Source organism: Hippocampus guttulatus, chromosome 14, assembly GCF_054856545.1.
Source record: "Hippocampus guttulatus isolate MCC_2025c chromosome 14, RoL_Hgut_1.0, whole genome shotgun sequence".
Classification (NCBI taxonomy): domain Eukaryota; kingdom Metazoa; phylum Chordata; class Actinopteri; order Syngnathiformes; family Syngnathidae; genus Hippocampus; species Hippocampus guttulatus.
Window position 1 is genome coordinate 4187583 of NC_141274.1, and position 25167 is coordinate 4212749.

The 25167-nt window shown below is 42.6% G+C and overlaps 2 protein-coding genes across 4 annotated transcripts in view; one reads left to right on the forward strand and one right to left on the reverse strand.

Annotated features, from left to right (window-relative positions):
* Nucleotides 1-2497: 2497 nt before the first annotated feature.
* Nucleotides 2498-25167, forward strand: part of clcn2a (chloride channel, voltage-sensitive 2a) — a 49120-nt gene continuing 26450 nt past the window's right edge. For all 3 annotated transcript variants that reach the window (XM_086128973.1, XM_086128974.1, XM_086128975.1), the window contains exon 1: nucleotides 2498-2725. In XM_086128973.1, coding sequence (XP_085985099.1) covers nucleotides 2675-2725 — 51 coding nt within the window. In that variant the 5' untranslated portion in view covers nucleotides 2498-2674. The remainder of the gene's footprint in view (nucleotides 2726-25167) is intronic.
* Nucleotides 19854-24312, reverse strand: LOC147194535 (zona pellucida sperm-binding protein 4-like). Its single transcript, XM_086129432.1, has 6 exons — nucleotides 23949-24312; nucleotides 22787-22974; nucleotides 22552-22649; nucleotides 21292-21711; nucleotides 21053-21200; nucleotides 19854-19940 (listed from the first exon to the last, which is right to left on the reverse strand). The coding sequence occupies exons 1-6, from the start codon at nucleotides 24226-24228 to the stop codon at nucleotides 19854-19856; spliced, it is 1221 nt and encodes a 406-aa protein (XP_085985558.1). The 5' UTR covers nucleotides 24229-24312.

Consider the following 25167-nt stretch of genomic DNA (forward strand, 5'->3'; position numbering starts at 1 on the left):
GAAGCCTTGTGAGCACGTAAATCGTTTAATGGGATGCCATTTTCTCCGCTCGCGTACGTCCGTGCCCTGCTACGCTGGTCTTGCATTATTAAAATATATTTCGCAGCATAAAGGAGATAAACCATTTCTGATTAGCATTTTTTTTTTTTGCCCATAAAGGGCATTAGGGACACCTGTTTCCTTTATAAAGTGCCGTTGCGGCGGTATCCTTGAGACCTCAAGTGTGTTTCACTGCACTTAATCTTACCGGGAGTGGATGAAAAGCCCACAATGATGGGCTGACATTATGTAGCGGAACGACAAGGCCCGTTAGTGTTACGTCGTCAAGTGTCAGCCTTTAACTGTCGGATACAAGCTCCCTTGATGCATTGCAAGACGGGATAACCTTGACCCTTAAGAGATGTTTGTGGTGCCAATGAGCAGGCGGTTGTTTTATATATTTTTATTACCTCCCACATTTTCCTCTCTTATTGATTGAATATTCACAAATTTTTCCCCTGGGTTGTTGCCAATGTGTGAACGGACAGCACGTGTTCAATTCATCACTTGACCCGGCGGAAAGGCTTATTCAAAAATGCAGATGAGCAAGAAAATAAAGTAGCCGGGACATATTCCGACCATCCGTCACAGCCACTGTTGATTTTTTTCTCCAGTTTGCATCAATTTTCGAGTGTTTACAATTGGATATACTCCGCTTTAGTCATGAGGCTGCGATGATTCATCAGGGGGAGTACTCAGCCAGCGAAAACAGTCTTAGGCCAGGAGACTCGCAGGGAGAGATGAATTGAGAAGAATTTATAATCGCTGAACTCACACAATCATCCAAATTTATATTATTTGCACATTGACTCACTTTTCATCGACTGTAAAAAAGAAGGTATTTTTTCCTCTGCATGGACGTATTTTATTGGATTTTATCTTTAATCCTTCTAACATGTTTTCTTATTTTGAATAGATTAAAAAAAAATCTATATTTATCCACATCGCCTGATGTGAATTACATCGATAGTGTTGCATTTTTCAAATGTTTCACCCAGTCCTATTTTCCAACTTCATAGTGTTTCTTAACAGTTAACTGTGGAACCTGTCATATTTTGCTTTTCAATTTATGTTGAACAAGGGCTAAAACCCACTGAGCTGTCACTTTGATTGTCCATTGCTGTTGTTGTATTAACAATGAATCGGAGTGAGTTGTTTTTATTTTGAACTTAAATTCTCTATTTCGGGCGGCCCCGTAGTCCAGTGGTTAGCACGTCGGCTTCACAGTGCAGAGGTACCGGGTTCGATTCCAGCTCCGGCCTCCCTGTGTGGAGTTTGCATGTTCTCCCCGGGCCTGCGTGGGTTTTCTCCGGGTGCTCCGGTTTCCTCCCACATTCCAAAAACATGCGTGGCAGTCTGATTGAACACTCTATATTGTCCCTAGGTGTGAGTGTGAGCGTGGATGGTTGTTCGTCTCTTTGTGCCCTGTGATTGGCTGGCAGCTGATTCAGGGTGTCCCCCGCCTACTGCCCGGAGACAGCTGGGATAGGCTCCAGCACCCCCCGCGACCCTAGTGAGGATCAAGCGGTTCGGAAGATGAATGAATGAATGAATGAATGAATGAAGGATTCTCTATTTCAGAGTCGGCAACAAATGAAATGTCTTTCCTCTGACATTGGTTTGATTTATACATCTAAATATCAATACGTACATTTGATTTATTTAAAAATAGTAGTGGTATCGGTTACTAGGTATCGGAGTACTCAAGAGTTTAGCCTTCTGGCATCTGTCTGGAAAAAAAAAGTGGAATTGAACATCCCTAATTGTTATTAATCATAAACGACGCTCATTTATGTGAAGACATGTTGTTGATGCTCACAATAATTATGAAATTGATACATATCAAAAGGCAGCACGATTCCGTTAAAGCTGTGCCAGTATTTAAATTTTCAAATGATCATTTCTACAGCATTTCACAATGTCCCATCACTGGTGCGCTATTTTTTACTGCAGCCTCTCAATGCTGTCCTTGGGGGGAGGGGGGCACCAAGTTGATGACCCCTGCTTTACTCCTGCGTGTATTTTTTATTTTTTTAATCAAAGCTGGAACTACTCTGACATGTATAATTTCAGCGAAAAAATTACGCCGATCCTATAAATGCCGTAAATGTACCATGTTACGACCCACCTCTAGCGATGAGTCGATTTCAAGCTTTCAAGGTGGAAGCAAATTGATAAAAGTTGGCTCAGCGACTAATCGGCTCAGCCCATATGTACACATAGCTAATTTTGTAATCGGTGTATCAAAATTCACCTGCGTTTAACATCTAGAGTATCTCTATCACGCCTAACATACAGCTTATCAAAAAGCAGCAGCCAGGAAGTCAAGCACATCAACCACACACATATTGCCACTTATGGAGCACAACACTGAGGCTGAGTGGTGGTGGTGGTGGTGGTGGGGGTAGTGCTAGGCAGCGGAGCTGCCGGACCGGAGTGCGTTGCCTCTCACACACGGACGACGGCAGCTCGACGTCGCCTGGCGTCATGATCCGCGGCGAGGATGCTCTCTCCCCGAGACCTGTTCCTCCAAGCGCTCGCCATGGCGGTCGGGGTTATGTGCTAATGAACTAACAGGCTCCCGGTGTTCCGGAGGGGTCTCTGGCTGCTTTATCCTAATGAGGATATCGCCGCCATGGTGAAGGGCAAGCCAGAGAACCGGACCTTGCAGTACCAGCAAACTTTGGTGAGTTGACAATGAGGTCGTGCCTGGTGGTGTCATGCGTGCCGAGTGAAGCTTTTATTGCATCGGTGTTGGTGTATGATCGTTCGAGGTGGGAGCTGCCGCTTGCTCTGCCTTCTGGCGAGCTTCCGAATCCTCCGAAATATGCAGGCTTTTATTGTCTTCTTCCTGCTTCCAATTCACCTTGAGCCACAGGTGTCGTCTCCCCCGTGCCACCTAACCGATGTGATTAATTCCTCCTTTTGGATTTCATCCTTCCATGTCAAATGAGTTTTCTGGCTTCGAATTAAAGGCAATTGGAGCAGGGTCATTACTTCACCTAATGGTCCATTGATTGAAATATCTCTGAACTACGAGGAGCAGAGTCCGACGCCAAGAGTTTTATAAGCAGTACATCCTGTGTCTTCGGATCCCCATCCCTTCTCTTCCACTGCCCTCCTTCCTTTTTTTTTTAACCCAAAGAGGAGTGTTTCTGAATATTAATTGCCTCATGCACCACTTTCTCCCCGTCACTCATATAGTAGCAGGACTGACAGCCATGCCCTGGAGCACTGTATGGGGGTGGGGGGCTGTAAAAGGGGTGGGGGGGTAGAACCGATGGAGACGTGGAGGTAGACTGTCGGTCAATCGTGCATTCTACTAATCGAGACTGCTAGACTAGTTGTCTTTCGACGTTGATACATCCACATTCCATGCATCGTGCCGCGCTATGTTTACTGCATGCGTTTGGCCCGTGTAGCGCAGGGGTGCTTCTTCAGCTCTTAATGGCATCAAAGATCAATGGTGTGCCGGGTGTCTTGGTGTTAGAAATCAATAATTATATAAAATGGCAGTTCGGGTCGCTCTGAGGATTGCGACGTGCTTTCTGCGCCGTCGTCTCCTCCTTTTCTGGTCGCAACACTCGGATCGATAACTTGTTTGTTTGTAGCATCCAAGTCCATTCAACCCCAAGTAAGCCAAATGTCCAAAAAGGACTGAGCCAGTGCTATGGATTATTTCTACCACCTGATGTTGGGTTGAGGATTCGACCCAGCATGTTGGGTCAAGATTTGGATCCAACAAGGGCCCATACTGATGAGTTAAAGCTACCATGAAGTGAGTTAGCAAGTTAGCACTTATAGCTGTTGTTCAAAAATGGCTCATTTTATTTCCAACATTTTGAAGAAGAAGCCACAGCAATTTTCCCGTCTTATGGATTGTCACAGTATGTCACTTGCATGATATGTTTCACACAGGGTTTATATTGGGTCCCCTTCTCTTTGTTGCTGCTCTGATTGTGTCTTTAGCCACACCCACGCAGGAGCACAGCATAGCTTCAACAATGTGTTGGCGTCTTCCTATGTGTGACTCCACAGTCTCACCTGATTTTAACTGGTACGTGTGCAAGGGCCAGATGGATGGAGTAGGGCAGAGGTGTCCGAATATTCTCTTCCAAAAAACAAAGGAAGCAAAGGACACTTTGACATCCTTCACTTCAATTTATTTGACATCCTTAAATCGATCCATCGGTGTAGGTTAATATTTGTGGAGCAATGAAATATTGGTTTACATATGTCCATCCAGCTGTCTTCAGGCAGTAGGCAAGGGACACCCTGAACCGGTTGCCAGCCAATCGCAGGGCTCACAGAGACAAACGACCATCCGTGCTCACACTCACACCTCGGGACAATTTGGAGTGTTCAAACAGCCTGCCATGCATGTTTTTGGTATGTGGGAGGAAACCAGAGTACCCGGAGAAAACCCACGCAGGCCCGGGGAGAACATGCAAACGCCGGAGCCGGGATCGAACCCACGACCTTTGCACTGTGAGGTCGACGCGCTAACCACTGGCCCACCAGGCCACCGTCCTGCATATGTATTGAAGTGATCAAGGTGATCAAGCTAAAAAAAAAATTTAATCATGATTTGTGGGTGGCTGCGGCCCTGAATTAATGGCGCTAAGTGAAACGATTCACGCTTTGTTTAGTTTCTGTAACAGAATAACAATATTTCGATTCATCAGGGAGTTAATGAATAGAAATCTTGTTACTAATGAGTTCTTTTTGGTGTTATTTTTCAAATCTACAAATACTATTCATGAAACCAATGTGTCGTCATTATCGTAATAGTACTACTCAAGGGCTTCAAAGCTCACGTTTCACTTTTCACACGCCACTTCCCCTGTCCCCTTTTTATAAAAAATAACTTTCAAAGGACAAAATGAATAGCACAAATGCAGCAGCGGCACGCAGAGTCAGTGCACCGAACCGATCGCAGCAGCACATTGAACCGAATGACCTGTGGACGATGGGAAAAAAATGGGGATTAAAGATATGTGAACAAACATCTTCAAATTTCAATGCGATTTGAGGTTTTTGATCCCCCGCCAAAATTGCTGTTGTAATTGGGAGGTTGATTTGAAAACAATCGAATTCTGTGCATATTTACAGGTCACACGCTTGATGACTTTTTAGGCCTTCTGTCGTTTGCATTGAATATTTAGGAGGGGAAAAAAAAAAACATCCAAAATGAATTTGACCTTTCAAATCAAGTGCATTTCGAAAACTGCACTTTTTTACTCAAATGAGTTGAATCGGTGCTTAAATATTCAAAAATGATGGTACTGTACATCTACGAAAGTACAGAGTGTGAAACCAAAGCAATTGCACAACCGAACCTTGTTGATAACCACACTCGATCGATCAAGTTCCACATGAGCCACAAAAAATTCTTAATTAATCACAAATCAATGGAATCGCTGCGGACGCCCCCCAGCTTAGACCTTCGACTTTTAAGGCGGGCGGCACGAGTCGTCAAATGTCCTCCCTCGGGCGAGACAAAGCAATGTGTGTGTTTGTTTTCCCTCTTGGGAATCGGAGCGAAATGCACAGATAGATAACACATTTAAATCAGATAAGTACGAGCCCACGCCGGCGGCCTCGCGTTTCTCAGCGTCTTAAAAATTGGATTGCGGTGTCGATGGAGCGTCTTCAGAGTTTTACCGTTTGCCATCAAGATTCAGAGCATTTTTCAAGCTTGTTTGACTCGGAATGGAAATGGTGTAAGTCTCTCTCGCTGTAGCTGGGCAGAAGGGATATACCCCCTCCCCCCCAAAAAAAGATCCATTTTGATGTGTTATCCTGGAGAAAATCTCCTCCGCCGAAGCTATTGTGTGATCGTGCGCCGCATCCCTCCAGTATGTTTGCAGAAACCTCAAAAATAGAAGCAGTGTCTGTTGGACAGCCGTGTTTTATTTACACCAGGAAAAATGCACTCGGTCCATTTTAGCACACATTTGTGCGGCCTTTCTGAGATAGGTAGTGCATAAGAAGCAGAATTTGAGAGTTTCATATCATATTTCTATTGCCGGATTTACACTGCCGGTCTAAAAGTGTGTCATTCCGATTAAATGCCTTTTTTGGGACTATTTTTATCCAAGTGATGGAAAACATCAAATAGTCCAAATTGCATGTCAGTATCTCCACAAGCATCAATCCGGAAGTAAACAATAATACATTATTATTAAACATTACGTACATATGTTCAGTTGGCCTTAAAAGGAATTCAGAGATGTTTTTTAAAAAAAAATTCGGGCATCTTCATCAGGAGCTTCGAGTACCATCAGCAGATTATGACAGAGATACTGGAAGAGTCACAGAAAGGCATTGAAGTGAATTTTGTGAGATAACAGCCCGTTGTGCAAAAGGTATTGAAACATTTGAACAGTTGGACATTGAAAAGTTGGAAAAAGGTCAAATTAAATTCACTAAAGGTTACAGTGTGTTCTAGTTTCATCGTGGGTGCCTTCCTTGTAGAAACAATGGTTGTGGTGGTCTCGGGTTCTTCTGAGAGACCTGTGCAGATGAGACCTTGTCTGTGAGTGAGAGTATGAGAGCCAAGAGGGATGGCTTCACGGCTCGCTGGCTTCTTCCCTGCTGCCAGGCGAAGTGGATGCTGGGACCGTAGGCAGCGGCGAGCTGCCTTGAAAGGGTTCCACGTGGGACGGCATAGGTGGGCAGAGATTGTGACTTGGTGTCAAAACGTTGCCATCAATCTGATTGGTTGTTTTTTTTTCTCCAGCACAGAAGCGTGGGAGGTATAACGGTGCCGTATTTTGTTCCCTTTTTGACATGTGTGGGCACATATAACACTCACAAAAATTTTGAGATATTTGGCTTTTGGGTGAAATTTCAGAACGAGCCTAAAATGCATTCAAATCTTTACAGGTGAACTTAATGTGACCTTCTCCAAGCTTTTAAATGCGCATGCTCAATTGTTAAAAGTTTCCGTAATTTTTTGCACTTTTTTTTTTTTTGCGTTGTTTTGTTTTTGGTTGTGTGGTTGGCGCATGTATAGTACATACATGCTCCAAACACACTGTCACTGTCAGATAAAGAGCAATTTTTGATCATGTCGCTATTATTTTGGTTCTGTCATAGTTACTTTATTTAATCTCAATTATTAGCCCTTCCAATCAGGAGAATATTTGTGTTTGCCATTTTGTTTGCGCAAGTGTACCAAATGAAGGGTGACGAGTGTTGATGCGTGTAGGTGGGCGAGAGCGAGCATATGTTTTCACCTTCACAAACATGCTAGGGTGTGTGCATCTCAGTCGGAGCAGATGTTTTGAGGTGGCGCGCTCATGTCCTTCGAACACCGGGGAGCTCAGGAACTGGCAGGAATCAAAGTCACAATCCGGTCAGTACGCACACATACAGCGCCGACCTACATTAACAACCTAAATTCTTATTTTTGTTTACTGATATGAGATGACTTTGTCGCCAGCAGTCAATTCACTTTCATCTTTTCATGCTTCTTATGGCTCTGCTTCCAGGACATGTATGGGAATGTTAGATTTTATATTTTTTTTGTCCAATCAGATTTCATCCTTTGTGTTGCCATGGCAATCTAATCTTCCCTGATCTTCAGAATCAGTCGTGCTGGCTAGCGTAACTTCAACTATATTAGCAATTGTGATGGATTATCTAGCGGCCCGGTGGCCCAGTGATTAGCGTGTTGACCTCACAGTGTAGAGGTACCGGGTTCGATTCCACTCCCTGTGTGGAGTTTACATGTTTTTCCCGGGCCTGCGTGGGTTTTCTCCGGGTGCTCCGGTTTCCTCCCACATTCCAAAAACATGCATGGCAGGCTGATTGAACACTCGAAATTGTCCCTAGTTGTGAGTGTGGGCGTGGATTGTTGTTCGTCTCTGTGTGCCCTGCGATTGGCCGGCAACTGGTTCAGGGTGTCCCCTGCCTAGTGCCCGAAGACAGCTGGGATAGGCACCAGCACCCCCCCCCCCCCGACAACCCTTGTGAGGATAAAGCGGATCGGAAAATGGATGGATGGATGGATAATTGGTTGGTCACTCCAATCCAAGTTTGACACGCAAAACACGTCTAAAGCAACCTGCACATGCGAATAAATTTGGTAAGAAGTGTGATGTATTGAATTGACATTTCATCTTTTTTTTTTTTTTGTCACGTGATCCATTAAGTCGTGGTTTTAAACTGCTCCACAAAGTCGTAGCACAGTTGCATACCGTTACATTGTTTTGTTTTGTATTGCATAAATGGGTTGGATAATTACGATGTGATGCTATTAAGAGGCAATTAAGCTAGTCCCTAATGAAGGCCCACGTACCAAATGCGCAGTCCGCCACCGTTATCCAGCATGCGCACACACTTTACACACATACTTCACAGCACTGCAGCACCACCGGAATACCGCAAAGTCCACAGGTTGCCAGTTATTTTAAATCCAGCCAATGTGTGCACATAGATTTCTATCAGGACACTTCAGCGCTGAGAAGATATTCTCCCGATCCTACAGCATGGCCCGGACTGATTAATATTTAAAGCCACACCGCCGCAACATCTTTATGTAAAACATGCTACAGTGGTGCAGTGGGACATGCGTGCAAGTCCCACTTAATATTCCACAATCTGCCACCTCGGACAATGCACAGGAAAGATCAGCGCGAGACAAATGGAATGTCTAGTGTGAAGAATGGTATGATCTGGGTGCAGATTGCCTGCTGATGATAGCCGTACGCCACAATCTCTCCGTCCACACTCTCAAATGTGACATCGGCTGCTTTTGTTTGTTTCAAAAAAGGCAGAGCGGCTGGGTGCTGTGCAGTTTTCTTCCAGGTGTCAAACTGAAGGCCAGCAGGTCCCCCACATCATTTTGTGCGGACGCCACAATTTCTCCTGGACTAAAACTAGATATTAAAAAAAAAAAAAGGTAGAGGTGTTAAGTGCGGTGTGTTTATCCCCAGTGCAATTTACCGTATGTGCTTAATGTCTCGAGGTTGCTTATGTTCTCAGCTACCAGTGGTAATTTGCACATCTGCCTGTTGCACTTTTTAGCAATACCTAATAGTAATTTGTCTAATTTTTGGTACAGCTCTGGACTGAATATTTATTAGTGATTTTAGGTGTGAGTATGGTGTTTACTTTTTTTGATTGTTTCTGGCTTTTAGCCTTTTAAAATGTCTTATCCTCACCATTGATATTGTCATTGTGCGCCTTGTGCTTTCGGAGCCCCACCTCAAGACTAATTTCCTCTTGAAAGGACAATAAAGAGATGGAGAGACTGATTCTGATTCCGCACATTCTAGCCACATGTAGACAAACACAATGCAGCTCAGCCTCTGGCGAGCATGGAACGAATGCAAATGGCCTCTTCTGGGCTCATCAGATGAACCCAAAACAATAGCAAATATCATTATCAAGGCTTACATTTTTTTATTTTCTTTGTGGAGCCGTTTTGCGACTCAATGACGTCATTTGAGGAGCAATTAACTAACCGTTGGATGTTCGCCGCTTTAACGTGATTCCAACCAGACAGACGGAAAAAGTGGACTAGATCACCCAAGCATTATGGTCACACTGTCCATATCACTCTTAGGTTAGCTCACCAATTAGCATGGCCTCTTCCTTTGTCACAATGACGCTTGTCAGAAATGTAGCTTATTCGCTGCCAGAGACGTGATGACTCACTTCGCGGGTACTTTGCAACATGTTTCGCCACAGCAGATGCCAGTTTAAGCTTGTTGCTAGCTAACTGGTGCTATTTAAGTAACACAGAGCTCCAAATAGCCGTGGTGGATGACGTGAGCGAGATGGGCCAGTTTTTGGATAATCAGTTTTGGGCATGTGCAATTTCGTTGTGTGTGTGCGTGTTTGTTTTTTTTAATACAATGACAATAAAACAAAACGAACTAACTAACTATTCAGTGTGGTTTAATGAGGCGCAAAATGCCAGTTAGCTATCAGTTAGCTAATCAGCTAACCCAAAGAAGGATAGGTCATATAAAAAAAGGATACATGCGGCCTCATTTAAAATGTCATTAAGTGTATTACTGTTTACACAAAAGAGAAGCAGTTGGTTTTGTTTGGTGGCTGAAACAGCCGCACTTGTCCTTGTCAAGGTTGTTGTCGTTTTACAATCGTGACGCATTTACATTGTGTGTCCATCTCGTGTCTTCTGTTCTGGTGACCTTCCTTTCTTTAGCCAAAGACACTCAAGGTAAAAGTGCTGTCTCTTAGCATACTCCCCAGTCAGCACTCCTGTCCTTTCTCCCACTCCCCGGATGGCTCGCGTCCATTCCAGGTGCTGTCACTGCCAAATTGGACCCTTACCTGCGCACCTCTGCAGAAGGAATCGCTGCATAGGCTGCAGAGGGGGGTGAGGGGTGGAATCTCAATTCATTGGACTTCTAAAATAGATTGCGGAAAGTTCCACTGGGAAAATTACCACGAAATTGTATAGAAAGGAAGCTCTGATATTTGTGCTTAACATTCATGATTGACATCCCAACCATTTTTTTACACTCACGATAGAACATGATAATCACTCAGGATAAAATCTAAGACACCAGGCCTCTATGGCCTTCTTCAAATTTGATCAGTCATACTCTGTGTTGTTTGTGGTTATAAATATTGGAAAGGTTTGCCATTTTCATTTTCCTGAGCAGAGTGGGGAAGTAAAATAGTTATTAAAACATCCCACACCAATAATTGATGAGACAATTAGTACAATACATTGATCCCTCGCTATTTCGCGGTTCGTTTATCGCGGATTCGGTTCATCGTGGATTTTTTCAAACATACTCATAAAAATAAATAAATAAACAAACAAATAAAATTTCATATACAGTACATGGAGTACAGTACTGTATATGTTGCTCTATGTGACTCGCTGTTGTTTTGCAGCTTCTCACGGACTTTTTGCAGACTTGGAAAAAAAAAATTCTACCTGTATATGTTAATTAGTCACTACTTCGCGGATTTTCCTTTATCGCGGGTGGTTTTGGTCCCCATTAACCGCGATAAATGAGGGATTACTGTATCCATCCATCCATACATTTTCTAATCCGCTTATCTTCACAAGGGCCGCAGGTAAATATTTCATCCGCAGCCCGAATCCTGAGCGATTATCCCGTTGTGTGGGTGTGTTAAGAGTGACTTTTGACAATAGTTTTTCCCCTTCTGATCAAAGTCAGCAAAATTACAATTGTCAATATTCCTCCAAATGATTATCCTGAACGATAATCACAAGGCGAGGGGTGGGTTGAGACTGTCTTTTTTCGCCCCTCACCGATAAAGTTTCAAAAATCGAAAATGTTCAGACCAGTACACACTTTAAAAATAATCCCATAGAATTTCCCAATTTTTTTCCCCCTTGCTCCTTTTGATCAACGTCAGCAAGGACCTAATTATCGACTATCACAACGATTATCGTGAGTCATTATTCTGTAGTGTGAGGTGTTCAGAAGTGATTGTTTCTTGTTTTTTTTTGGAGTGGCAGCTTTGTGTTGCACCTCACTAGAATGCACGAGGGGCACTCAATAACGTGTCCGGCATTGGGTTTCTGACTCCAAGTAATGGCACCTTTTGAAACCTGTTGCGAATGTCATGTGAGCAGCTTGCAGGCAGCAACAAGCGGCTCCGCCCCTTCGAGTCTTTTTCTGACAGGCTATCATTCTCCCAGCCTGATACCTCAACCTCCGCATCCTCTGCAGCCCCCTTCCTCCTTTCCTCAGGCCTCGTGCTAACAAGATTGCCTGTCGGTACGTCTCCTTTCCTCTCCCCTGGCGTCACATTCGGCCTGTTGGACAGCAGGGAGGCTTTTCCATGTTTAACCTCCTGTTGGGAGCCGTGACTCGTTGATAGCTATTCCAATAGTCGCTGTAATGTTGCAAATCTTGGTGGTGAGATGAGTCTGATTTGTCTCTCCTCTGATTTCATTTTCGCTCTCATCCAAGGAGTGTCTAGGGCCTAATTAATCCTGGCTATGTCACAGTCACGCTGTCAGACGTAGCATCTATTGAATTTGCTCACACACACACACACAAACACACACACATCTATACGTCTTGAAACTAATGAAATGCTACATGACACAAAAAATGCCTGGTCTGAAAAATATTTAGCCTTAATTTGAGATATTTCATTTTTGTTAAATTTTTGCGTCGTGTTGTTCGCATGAGTCGCATTCGTCACTGACCTCACTCTGTATGTGATGTATTTATTTGCATCTAATCCAGATGTAATTAAGTGCTCGATTGCTTCTGTCTCTGTCAAATGTTCACAGGGTGTTTTCAGATCGATTTATTCACACTACAGTGGTAACTCTACTTACGAACGTCTCTTCACACGAAAGTTTCAAGTTACGAAACGTCTCAACGGGAAAATATTGCCTCTTGTTACGAAAGAAATTTCAAGATAGGAAAGGTAAAAACACAGTATGGCCTTCCACTCCCAGCTCCGAATTTCCTGAACGCAACATATTTATAGCTACTCTACCATTAACTTACCGAGCATTATCCTGGCATCCTATTGGCTAAGAGAGACCGCTACCGTTTGTGTCTATACGTGTAGGTAGACAAATAGATAGATATGAGTCTATGCAGCGTCCTCGTCTTTCGCCCCTCGGGCCAGGACAGGTTCCGATAGTTTTACGTGAATGTGAATCACCCAGAAAGAAAGTATTCACCGGCGATCGCTCACTATTGGACATTTTCGAAGGATTGTTAAAAGCCAACAAAAGCAAACGTCCCTGGATCAGTTCTTGACAAAACGGCAAGCAAAAACCACTTCTGAGAGAGAACATGGACTAAAGAGGGGAAAAAAACGATGAGTATGCAGTTAAAAGTTAAATGACCATAGTTTTTATTCTTTGTTTTTTTACATTATACACAACTCTCATTTATTGTGCAATAATCTAATTGTAACATGTATTTGTGACATATTTTGATGCATATTTATGCTTTAGGAAACGTTTGTCTGAATTTTGGGGGAGCGTGGAACGGATTAGGGCATTTACATGGAAAACGCGTCTCTACTTACAAAATCTTCTAGTTAAGAAATTTCTTCCAGAACTAATTAATTTCGTAAGTAGAGGTACCTCTATACTACTTTCTGTTGCTCAAGTTTTCCACAGGAAAAAAAAAAAGCTTGAAGCCAGAGAAATGCTCTTCCACAAAAATGTCTTGATTACATTTTAGTCTTTCCAATGATGTTTCTCTCATGTGAGAAACACATTTTAAAGAGCAGTTCTGTCAGGACACACAAGACTTTTGGTCATTAGAATGTCAAATATTTGTCCTTTGCGCCGCCTCCGTCTTCTCACGGCGAATTCATTACTCTGCAGCGCCTCGGGATTTGCTGAATAATGAAGAACTTTAATCTCATCTGTTGTGTGATGCCCGCACATGGCCAGGCTTGAAAACGTGGCTGAGAGAGGCATTTGCCACTCGAGCGGCGGCTGTTTCACCAGGGAAAAGTGTTGTTAGGAGTGTTCTCTCATAGGGGAGGGGGGGGGGGGGGGGTATGTTTAATACTCGCAGTAAAAAGCAACAAGGTAGGGAAGGAGTGCAAAACAGCATCATCTTGAACCAGGGGCATTGATACAATCAGGCCGATATTTAACTTGATTCAGTCCTTCCAATCAGTCAGCCACGGCTGGATTTTTGTACGCCTCTGTCAGAATATCCTGAATAATTATCAATGCAGTGTGAGGTGTGTGGAGTGTTTTTTTAAAAATATATATATTTTGCTTTTAACTCATTTACTGTCACAAATTGTAAAAAAAAAGTCTATCAGTGTTTGTCATGTTTCTTTTCACAAAAAGCTCATTTTCTCTGCTTTTGGGACAGAAGTTGGTGCTATTGTTGAAACCGGACAACGTTCTCCTGCTTGTCGCGATAGAATGGAAAAACGCTACAAATATTTCTGGTGAAAGTAGGTGCAGTGTTTATAGCAGTGGCGGGCCGGGCATTTCAACCTTAGGCCTTCAGTGACGTCACATACCTGTACATTAACACAATATAGGCTCGTCAAGCAGCACTTCATTTCAGGAGCATTTAAAACCATCAAGTATGCATTTACAATTAAGAGCAGGAAACTAAATTTACAGATAGTGTCAAAAATAAAAAGATGATTTCAAAATACTAATTCAAATCTTAAACAAGCTTGTCCAATAAATTGCGCAATGTCGCAGTTTCATATAAGACACCAACCAAACAATGACAAAACAAACTATTCTTTGAAAATAAAGTGAACAGATCATTTGCATTTTGAGAATAGGCTACGCAACAGCAAATAACTGAAAATGTTGAGCAGCTGAGATTGAACGAACTTTAGTGCACAAAGGTGACTACAATGCACCATTATAAATTGCAGGTGAGCAGATTTATTTGATACATTTTTGCATCTTTGTCATTTTATTTTGTTACCATTAATTTAATACAAATGAAATAAAATGACAAGAAGAAATGTAAACTAAAATTCATTTACTCACCAATGTAGTGCCAGTGTCCCCAAACGTTTTGAAACGCACCGTAGCTTGTAAGTGCCCAGCCATGCTCTGATGTTTCCTTGCTGCCTTGGTAAAACAATCCAGTGTGGCTCCAAACAGCAAATCGGTCAGTTGCAAGCAAAAGGCATTCCCAGCAGTACAATTTGCAACCTTTCTCAGAGGCTGTGAGCCACAGGTGCCGTTCATAATTGCTCGTCTGAAAATGACAGACAAACCCTTTTCCTTGCTGGGACAGGCTAGCTAGCGCAGGAGTTGGGCGACCTCTTCGCACAATATCCAGCTTTTCGTGGAAGGTCCGTCTTGAAAATTGTGTGGAAAGGAGTTCTGCAACCAGATCAATGTCGTCTCCTTTGGCCATTTTGGGTTAAAATGCAGTGATAGCTCTAGCAGGCGCTCATCCAATCACCGAACGTGCACATCCAGTCTCGACGTGAGCCCTTCTAGCTGGCCCTTGTACGCAGACTCGTGATCTGATTGGCTATTGCAACCTGACTGTGCCCGTTCACTTACAGCGCACAGGGGCCTGCTCTGTTTAAGTTGAAGGCCCCGAGCAAGTTTAATTTACCTGGCAACACAGGCTAGCTGAAATATGATTGGTTAAAAACTCTACCATAATAAATAAGTTATTTATCGAGTGGCTTTCAATGTTATTTAAAATAACATTGAAAGCCACTCGACTAAGTGGAAATAGTATGACGTAAAGAATACAGACAATAATTTTGTTGACATATTTATGAAAATAAAATAACATAAATTAAATTGTTATTCTCAGAAAAGTAAATTAATTAAATTTACTTTTCTGAGAATGTTTAGGCCAGCAGAGAAGGCCTTGCTGGCCCTGATGGAACGCCACTGGTATATATTATAATATTGTGTGGGTCCTGACAGATCAGTCGCGGGGCACATTTTTGTTACCAATTTCCTTGCAGGGCCGTTATCACTGAAACCATATAAAGTAGTGAAGAATAAATGTTTATTCACCTATCGTTTAAGTTACTGTAATGAGGGGTTTGGTAACAAGAAAATGCTTACAGTACTGTATCACTCTTATTTATTGCAAATGAGAATTTGAAATTTTGGTAGCGATTTTAGCAGGCATCATGAAAGATGCCATCTTTGATTTGCTTTCGCGGGCCACATATAATGATGTGGCGGCTCAGATATGGCCCCCGGGCCTTGAGCTTGACACCTGTGCTCTAAAACATACTGACATTAAACGGATTAAAAACGATTACTGTAATGTTTATGCTATGTCCTTGTGTGTGATTGTACTAAATCAAAGTACACATACACAGTACTGCTAATCCATCTGGATTTGAGCATTTTTCCCACCTTCAATTTGCTTTGAGGTCTTCTCAGTAATCACAAAAGTAATCGTAAAACTAATAACAACATACGGTAGGTAGGACACTCCAAACCACAATCAAAAAAACTGAGCAATGAAACCGCAAATAACTTGAATGACTGGAATGATTCGATCCCTGGTGGATATCCATTCTGTATTATTCAGTTACTTGTTGAGTTTGACGCGGTTCACAGGGCAAAAATAATCCCTGCCCCCCCCCCCCCCCCTACCACTGCAAACTACAACTCTCTCCCTTCAGCGCAGTCATAAAAGCATCCAACGGCAACCAGATGGGAGGCGCTGCAGCCGAACTGGTGTCCTGGGTTCAGTGTGGGAGTTAAACTGACTAATTCTGCTTCTGAAGTTGCTCTCGTGGGAGGTGGACCAGTTAGAGATGGCAGCTCTGCTGACCCACCTGCTGCTCTTGTAAGGGCGCCGCTAGCCAGATGGCCAGGTAGCGCTCTCCCTGTCTCTCACACCAGGGAGGCCAATAGAGAACAACTAACATGCCCCAATTAAACACTTTATGGGCCTAAATGTGTGAGTGCAAGCTGTCTAGCGTGACTGAGTCATTATCACATTGGATCAAGTCACTGCTCTCAATTCCAGGGCACACATAGAAAACTATCTATTGGACGATGTAGAGACTTTAATGAGTCTACAGCCTGCTACACACAAAAGTGATTTGGGCTGTTTTTGTTATGAATTAGGGGTTAGGTTCAGCAACAGGTGCAATTTTTTTCTAAAAGGTCAAAGCTGTAAATTACAACACATGGTCAAATCCAATTCCGATTTGACCATGTGTTGTAATGAGCACGCTTTTTTGGGTCATATTAAAAACAAACGAAAAGATTGACTACATCAAAAACTTGATGTGCTCGAAATAGTCAACATCCACAATACGTTTTGGGACTCAGAAAACCATCTCAGATTAAAATGTTGATCAGTGTGATTGAATATCATCCGCTGTAATCCTGCTTTAATCCTGCTTTTTACGCCTACATAAAGCGACATCTGCCAGTTACTTGGCCCTGATTGTTGATGTATATTTTGAGATGTGTTAATTTGGAAAAAAACCCTGTATTTGTCTACTGTAAACTCATAGAGAAATAGGAACACTATTTTAATACTTTTGGGTTATGTATTGCTCTTGCTCTATCTCAATGTGTTGAAAGTTGTTTGCATTATTCTAAAAGTGTGTCTAATGACCTTAAAACGATATAAAAACAATTCTTAGAGAGCATTTAAATTATTTCTAGATCGCAGATTTCATTGAGTGGTTTGAAGCATAACCCCCGCCATACTGGGGGGGGGGTGGGGCGGTGTAATTACTGTACTTGTATCTTTTTCAGAAAGTATTTGCAGGGCTGCTTTTACTCGTAGTTGAGCCTTTTAGCTACTCGACCCTCATCTGCTCGCAGTCCTGAACAGGACGAGCAAAAGAAACTAAGTGACCGATTGAAGGACTTCTCAATATCACATAAATGCTTTTACAAGACAAGTACAGAATGCAAAGCAGTGGAAAACAAGAACTTGCAACAGTGTGGGCGGGATACGATAAAATGCAAAGCAGTGAAACAAGCTCATAAAATACACAGCCGCCATTAACTGGCCGGATAGACCTCAATTAAATCTTTCTTGATCATTTTGGCTCAAGGACAACTTCTCCCATTAATCGCCTCTATCATCTCTCATCATTGTAATTTCTTGTTAACTCTGTCCTGATGAACAGAATACGGACGCACGCACAATTTCATACATCAATTGTGCTTAGGGTACAATTGATGCAATTTTTCTTGTCATGTTTTATTGATCTGACCGGCGTGCACTCAATGTGACACCAATCAGATTTCTTTTTTTTACACTCATACCTTGTTCCAAACAGCGATCCAGCCATTTTCAAGAGGCTCAAGGCTGAGCTGGAGTTGATCTCAAGTGATTTTGGGAGAGAAGCAAACCCTGGACTGGTCGCTTGCCAACAAAGGGCACATATGGACGAACAACTGATCACATTCACACCTACTGTATAGAAAATTTTGAATCCTCAATGACTCGAACATGCATTTGAACCCAGAACTGTGAGGCGGACATGGGAATCGATGTCTTGCAAAAAAAAAAAAAAAAAAAAGGCCTTCGTTTGGCACCAGACAGGATGTTGTTCGTGAATGGGATTGCAGCGTTACTTGCAATCACTTGCACGCAGTCGCCCGATAACATAACCTGTCCACTGTAGTAACCACTGTCCCTGAAAGGGTTAAAAAAATAAGTACCAGTATGTCTTCTACGTATGGATCGAAACAACAGTCTTGACAAATGAAACGCACACTGCATTCTTTGCCCATCCGTTAAGAATAAATGTGTGCAAGGAGCCGCTCTGCTTTTTCTATCTGCACCCCCCCCCCCCCCCCTGTTCATACAAGCAGAAACAAGCAAGTCTAGAAGAGTCGTGATGCCCATTTCAATGAAAGGAGGGGGGCGGAGGAGTTGGGAAAAAGGGAGGCGTGCAAAACAGTGAGGGAGAATGATGCACAAGTTGCAGTTGTGGAGAAATGTGAAAGGCTCACAGGGAGACTGAGGATGCACATCTTCAACTTCGATTGGCAACAGGCATTTTTATGACTGGGATTATGTCAAACTGGATATATTTGTTGGATCACAACTCAAGTAGCCATTTGATGCCTGCTTTGCAAGGTGGGAATTATAGGCTGTATTGGGTCATGTTCGCATAAAAAATAAAAAAAAAAAAAAAAGTCAACCCTATTGTGTACATTTTATGCCCTATAGAGGGGGGAGGGAAGAAATCATTCTCAAAGGTCGGCAACCTAAAATGTCAGACATTTTTTGTCTGGAGCCACAAAAAATTAAAAGCCTTATACAAGCCTTACAATGAAGGCAACACATGCTGTATGTATCCATATTAGCCTACTATCAAAATGACTAAATTGGCTACAAATACCCAATGAGCCTTCATGATTATTTTTTTTCCCTGCAGTGCACCCTGTAGAGCAGAGGTGCCCAACCTTTTTTGACCGAAGATCTACTTTTCGATCAACCAGTTACCGCACACACACACACACACACACACACACACACACACTTACACATGCATGCCACAATGAGCAACAGTCATACCGGCCGCTAAGACGATCGAGGCATGGGACGCACTTTTGCAGCATGTTAACCATCATAGCTCACGAGTAGAGTTTTAAATTGCTTCTCCACATTACAATTCTTTTCGGTACCCTCTGTGAATTGTACATGAAACACAGTTTTTTCTTTAACAGCCACCTACCTAGCATCCCGTCTTGCCAATAGGAACGCGTGTCGCAGGTTATGACGCAAATCCTCGTTGATAGAAATGTTGGCATTTAATATTTATGCTACACATTTTTACAGCATTGAAAAACATTGTCCTCCTACAGAAACCATATTAAAATAAAAAATATATTTCCCTCCCCCCCATTGTTTTCCATTTTCAAACATTTTTGAAAAAGCTCCGGGGGGCCACTAGGGCGGCGCTAAAGAGCTACAGGTTGCCGACCCCTGTGCTAGGCTATACAATACCCATGTGATAAGTCGAGGGCAGTTTGCCAAGAACGCTTCGCCATCCATTTGCTCCAAACAAAATTTTACCACATTCCACTGTGTGCGTAAAAGGGGTTCCATCCGTGCCTTTGCACAGCACGTCAAGACGGTGACCTTCACATTAGCAATGCGACAAAGCATGCTGCAACAGAGCGCTTTATAACAAGCCTTTATTAAAAGTCATGATCGGTTTTGGGTAGGTGGTCATCATTTCCATTTTTTCAGAGGCCCAGGAGAGAGGCCCCTCATTGGGGCCATGATCACCTGGCTGCTAGAAACCACATCATGGCTTGGTGACCTGTGGGCTGCACTCACCGATTTACCTGAAATTTTTGAAAGTAAACAAATGCCAAGATTAACCATTGGAGGAGAGACATCTTTCAAAGTTGGAAGCGATTACTCACGAGGTTTGTGAAGGCACGATTGGTCACAGGCGTTTGTGCTGCTGGGATGGCACACTGCTGTGTTGCAGTGGATGAAAATCTGAAAAGTCACATTGTGTACACAGTCAAGCAGCAAAAAAAAAAAAATGTATAAAATAAATAGCCATCTCATGGACTTCTGATAGGATAGCCCAATTAACGGCGAGTCAATTTTTGGGCTGCTGGCTTGCCCATTTTGTCTGAAACTAGTGTGCTGGAGGGAAATACCTAACAGAATTGCATCTTGAGCAATGTCTCCTACCTACAGACTAGCCGAAGGAGGGTAACATGCATACTGACAATCGGGTCAGATTCAAGCATTTTCCAGCAAGAGGCCCGATTACCAGATGCCCAAAAGATAATCTAAGGCAGGGGTCACCAACCTGGTGCCATGGGCCACCAATAGCCCGCCAGTGCTAGTAGAAATTATGATTTTAAAAAAATGCAAACACTGGCAGTATTGCGAGACATCTTTAACTCATTCACTCCCAAAGACGTTTTTAAACGTCTTTTCAGACTTGGTTGGTACTGAATGAGTTAAGATGACCAGAGCCTGAAAAGTTAAATAAATCATTAAGTGTTAAAAATGACACATTCTAATATTAAATGTAATTTTTACAGATGTTATTTGACTTTTATAGTTTGGTAGCCCTTCACACAATGAGTACACATGAAGTAGCTCTCACTCTAAAAGGTTGGTCACCCCTGATCTAAGGCATGAGTCCCTCATGTACCAGATTAGCTCAATATAAAAAATATATAAATACATTTTTATGAAGCTGCTGACTAAACTTTGCTCCCATTTATGATTAAAGTCAGCAAATTACTTTTAAAAAGATTGTAAAGTGGTTGATTAATCAACCTCTGCTGCCTGGGAAAAACGGTCTGAGCCAAATGTAAATGTCCTTCAGTATTGCTCTAGCAAATTGTAGAAAGACCTACAGACTGCAATATGAATCGGATGTCGACCAGAACTTTTAAAAAATTGATTATTGGATGTTTCGCCAATTTAGTTAGTTATTTTGAAAGGCACAATGGAGCAAACTTTGGTCAACACATTTCACAAGTCACAATGACAAGAAGCATTTGCCACCATGATCTGGTTACAATTTGCCTTTGGCCAACTAGTGCTTTACTATATAGTCAAGTGTTTTGATGAGGTTTGGACAGTACCCTGTCCCTTTGGGGACTGAAGTAGTTTGGCTCCACAAAGGCAAACATCTTGAAGATGAAACGCTTGTAGTGTGTTGGGTACTGTATTGTGGAGGACTCCTGCACGGGCACCACAATGGTCTGGTAGCGATCGTCACTGAAGGGACATCTGCAGACAACAAGAATGAGTCTTCAAGGCTAGAAGCGAAATTTGGTGGTAGGGGGAAATAGTCTTCAAAAATAAAAAAGTTAGCTTTTACCCATCAACCAGAAGATCCCACTGAGGGACATCGTTAGGATTGGGAGTGGTGGTGGCCCAGCAGTGCTCCAAATTCAAAACAATGTTGGGATCAGACCTGTCGAGGATGCGGACCTCAACATACACCGGTTGCTTCAGAATTTTGGTGACTGGGTAGTCTGCTGCAGTGTAGAAGGAGTTGTACGCCGCCTCTTCTGCAGGGAGAGAGTCACTCGGAGGCGTGCAAAGTGCCGCGTTGCAAGACGGGGCACGGCGATGCGCACCTTCAACGCAACCCTTTGAGAAACACTCGCCATTGCCCAGTCTGAGCTCCACCCTGAGGGGTCCGCCGGCAGCCACTGGCATAGGTGAAGGAAGGTCGTTGACCTCCATGACCAACGCTTCCACACCTGTGCTTGAATACCTACACTGGAACAGCAACCTGGGGGGGGGGGGGGGGGGGGGGGGGGACACCAGTGACTGTTACTGTATGGTAATATAAGTCTGCTGACACTTGCTTGACTTAACTAGAGAACTACAACACCATTTTATATTTCAAAACCGGTCGACGTAGAATTTCAGAATGAGCATTTTACCTTTTGATCAAGGAGACTGTCAGCTCAGAACACTTACGGGCCAACTTATTCAGTGTTTCGGCTCAACACTTTTTCCTGTATGCGGTCCAGCCTATGTACTACAAATTCTGGTTTGAGATGACTTTGGGTGTGTACCGACACCATTGGCATTTTTCTCAATGTGGTAGGATCCTAATTTAAAAATGTGCGCAAATGATGCTCAAAATATTTAGTCAAAAAAAAAAAAAAAAAAAAAAAAAGCATTATTTTACCCTGTGCCCAAATGACCCGACACCAATTTCAAAATTGTCTCTAGTTTTCCAAGCACAATTTGATAAATTTTTAAGTCAAACTTAAAAGCTTGCACAATTCCGCATTTACAATGCATTACAAGTTAAGATATCCTTTATTTGTCCCACACTGGGGAAATTTACAGTCTACAGCAGCAAATTTGGGGGGTAGAAAGAATTTATAGCCATGATATCTCATTTAAAAAAAAAAAAAAAAAACTTGCCAAGACAAACTCTCGAAATACATTATAGAAATCAAATATGCTTGGGGGGGGGGGATAAACAAGAAAAAGTTAAAGCATTTGACCCGTGTTATTTAGATGGATCCGTTTCGTCCACGTCAGAACAGATCAATCTTAGATAGCAAAATATATATTTGAATCTGTATCACTGATGTTTGTATGGTGGTGTGCTCACTCAAAATGACTGTCCCTGGTGATGGTACCGCGGGGTCCAATTCCCACTTCATACGATGACGACATGTGGTTCTCGTATACCACAAAGCCGTCTTCCTCCTGCAATTGTGATTTAAAAAAAAAAAAAAAGCCATCAGACATGCTTGCAAATTTCCTTGATTACCGTTCGATTGGCGTGTGTAGTTTCAGTCGACAAAGCCAAGCTTTGACAGTTTTTCCAAATGGCACCCACCCACCTTGACTGTCGTGCCACACAGGGTCATGGGGAACTGAAAGATGGCAAACCCAGGGGTGGTGTCGACCGCACTGCAAGTGGGATCGTTCATTTCCAACAGGCTGACCGAAGTCACATCCACCGTGGGCAACGTGGCGTCACGAGCCACCACCACGACAAATTGGCCATCTCTTGTACACTGCACAATCACTGACAAGATTTTTTAAAAAAAAATGTTGAATTTTAATGGTGCAACTGCCCAATATTTAAACTGAAAATCAGTTTATATTAAGAAAAAAAATGTGCGGAGATAGTCCGTCATTCAGGTTATGCAATTAAAAGCTTGAATCAACACAATTTGTTACAGTGCATAATAGGTAAACGTGTAAATCGGCTGTTGAACTACTGTAACGTATGGCACGAAATTGTGGTTCAGTTTTCCTGGCGCAACTGTTAATTGCAAATTTAAGTGCGTAGTTATTTTTCCGTTGCACTCACCTTGTTTGAATGCATTTTTTAAATCATTAAAAAAAAATCTTCAAGTGCTGTCAATGCTATTAAACATTTTTATAATTTATTTATTTTACATCTTGCAAGAGACTCCCGTATACCAATACTGACAACATTGAACACATTCTGATTAAACGGCAAGAGAAAAAAAAAATTCAAAGCCCCAGAATACAAATCAGAATTAGGCATCTGTGATTCTGCTGAACTGATCAAGTCACTTTTTTTTTTTAAATGGACCCACCACTGGCCTGATTGCTTGTTTTGTTCCACCAACTATCATGATGGCTGAAATATTGCGGCTTCAAAATATTCAATCTTCATTCATCCTTACGACGCATTTTAAATCGAGTGTTCATTCTGTTCCTTATTTTTCGCAAGCATGTTGAATGACAAATTCCAGTTTAACACCAACTTAAAAATATATATATATATATACACATTAGCCGTCTATTGAGCAAGTTTTCCTGGTGATACCAACCTTTTCAAAATAAGATAAAGATTAGGGCCAGATGGCTAGAAATTGTTTCACCAGTATAAAAGTCATAACTTAAGAAGCGCAAGAAATACTCATCACCTGCGTTTCAAGAGACCCACCAGATAATGCTTGTCTCATGCTAGACCGTTAACCTTTGAAATTTAAAAATCGCCCACATAGCAACAGACCGTCGAGCTACCTGCTTTGCCATAGTAGCACTGCTGTCCATTGTGACAACAGTTGATGACTTCACATTGCTCTCTGGTGATGTCAGGGCTGCCACACTGGATCATCTCGTCGTGCTCCACATTGCATTTGTCATCACGAGGGACCACCGCCTGCTTCTGCGGCATCAATGCAGGAGGCACGATGTTGTTGTTGTTGTTCCGAGCCTCCAGCCAGTGCTGGGCTGCAGCGTCACCGGCCAGAAGTCCCACAATCACCAGCAAAACACCAACCAGGCTCCTGGAATGCTCCATGACGGTGCTCAAGAGTGCAGGGACAACACGTACGAAGTCAAAAGCAGGTTTTATACTTGATGGATGGCAGCAGAGTCGGCTGAGGGTTCCGCCTCTTGTTTTCAGGTGTTAATTGAATGCCAGCCATGTGGAGGTAATCAGCTGGGAGCCGACAGCTGGAACGCACCGGTTGGGGGGCAGTTTGCGAGTGCTGCGTTCAAAACAAGTGGATTTATTTTTATGATCTTAAGATGATAGACGTTGGGGGGAATTTGTGTTTGAGTGCAGTGACTATTTGTCATCTCCTTTTTTTGTTGTTGTTGTTGTTGGTGTCCTTCCTTTAAAAGCTTTTGCCAGTCATGCATTGATGACATCATAAATATGAACCTTTTTAAAAAATATATACGTGTATCTAATTTTACATGTTCTTATTAGTCAGTCCAAGATTGTCCTCGGTGATTATCCTGAAGTACGGGGTGTGTTCCGAGTGCTTTTTCAGTAGTTTTGTGTCGTCGTCGAATGGTCATTTTTATGCAAGAGAACCCTTTGCACTTAAAAAAAGAAATAAAAATACAGGATGTGGTTATTTTGTTGTTTGCTTCAAACCCTTTATTGTTGGTTTGGGATAGTTGATCTTTTATACCAGCATTGAAAAATGAAGAGAAAGCATTTTGTCCATATTTAAAATGGCATTTTAGCAGAAGTGTGTGGTCCAACGTGGCCTCCCGGTAGCACTGATGAAAAATTCTGGCTGCCTCTAGCATTTAGGTAAGTAAGCATTCTGATAATCGGGCCTACTTATTTTGACCCCAATTCCCCCTTTGGTCAAAGTTAGCAAATGGCGGACTGCCAAATGTCTTTTTTATATGATATTGAGTGAGTATCCTGCAACGTGGGGTGTGTTAAAAAAAAAATTTCAGGGTTAAATATTGAAAATGTTATACCTGTTCAATTCGTACG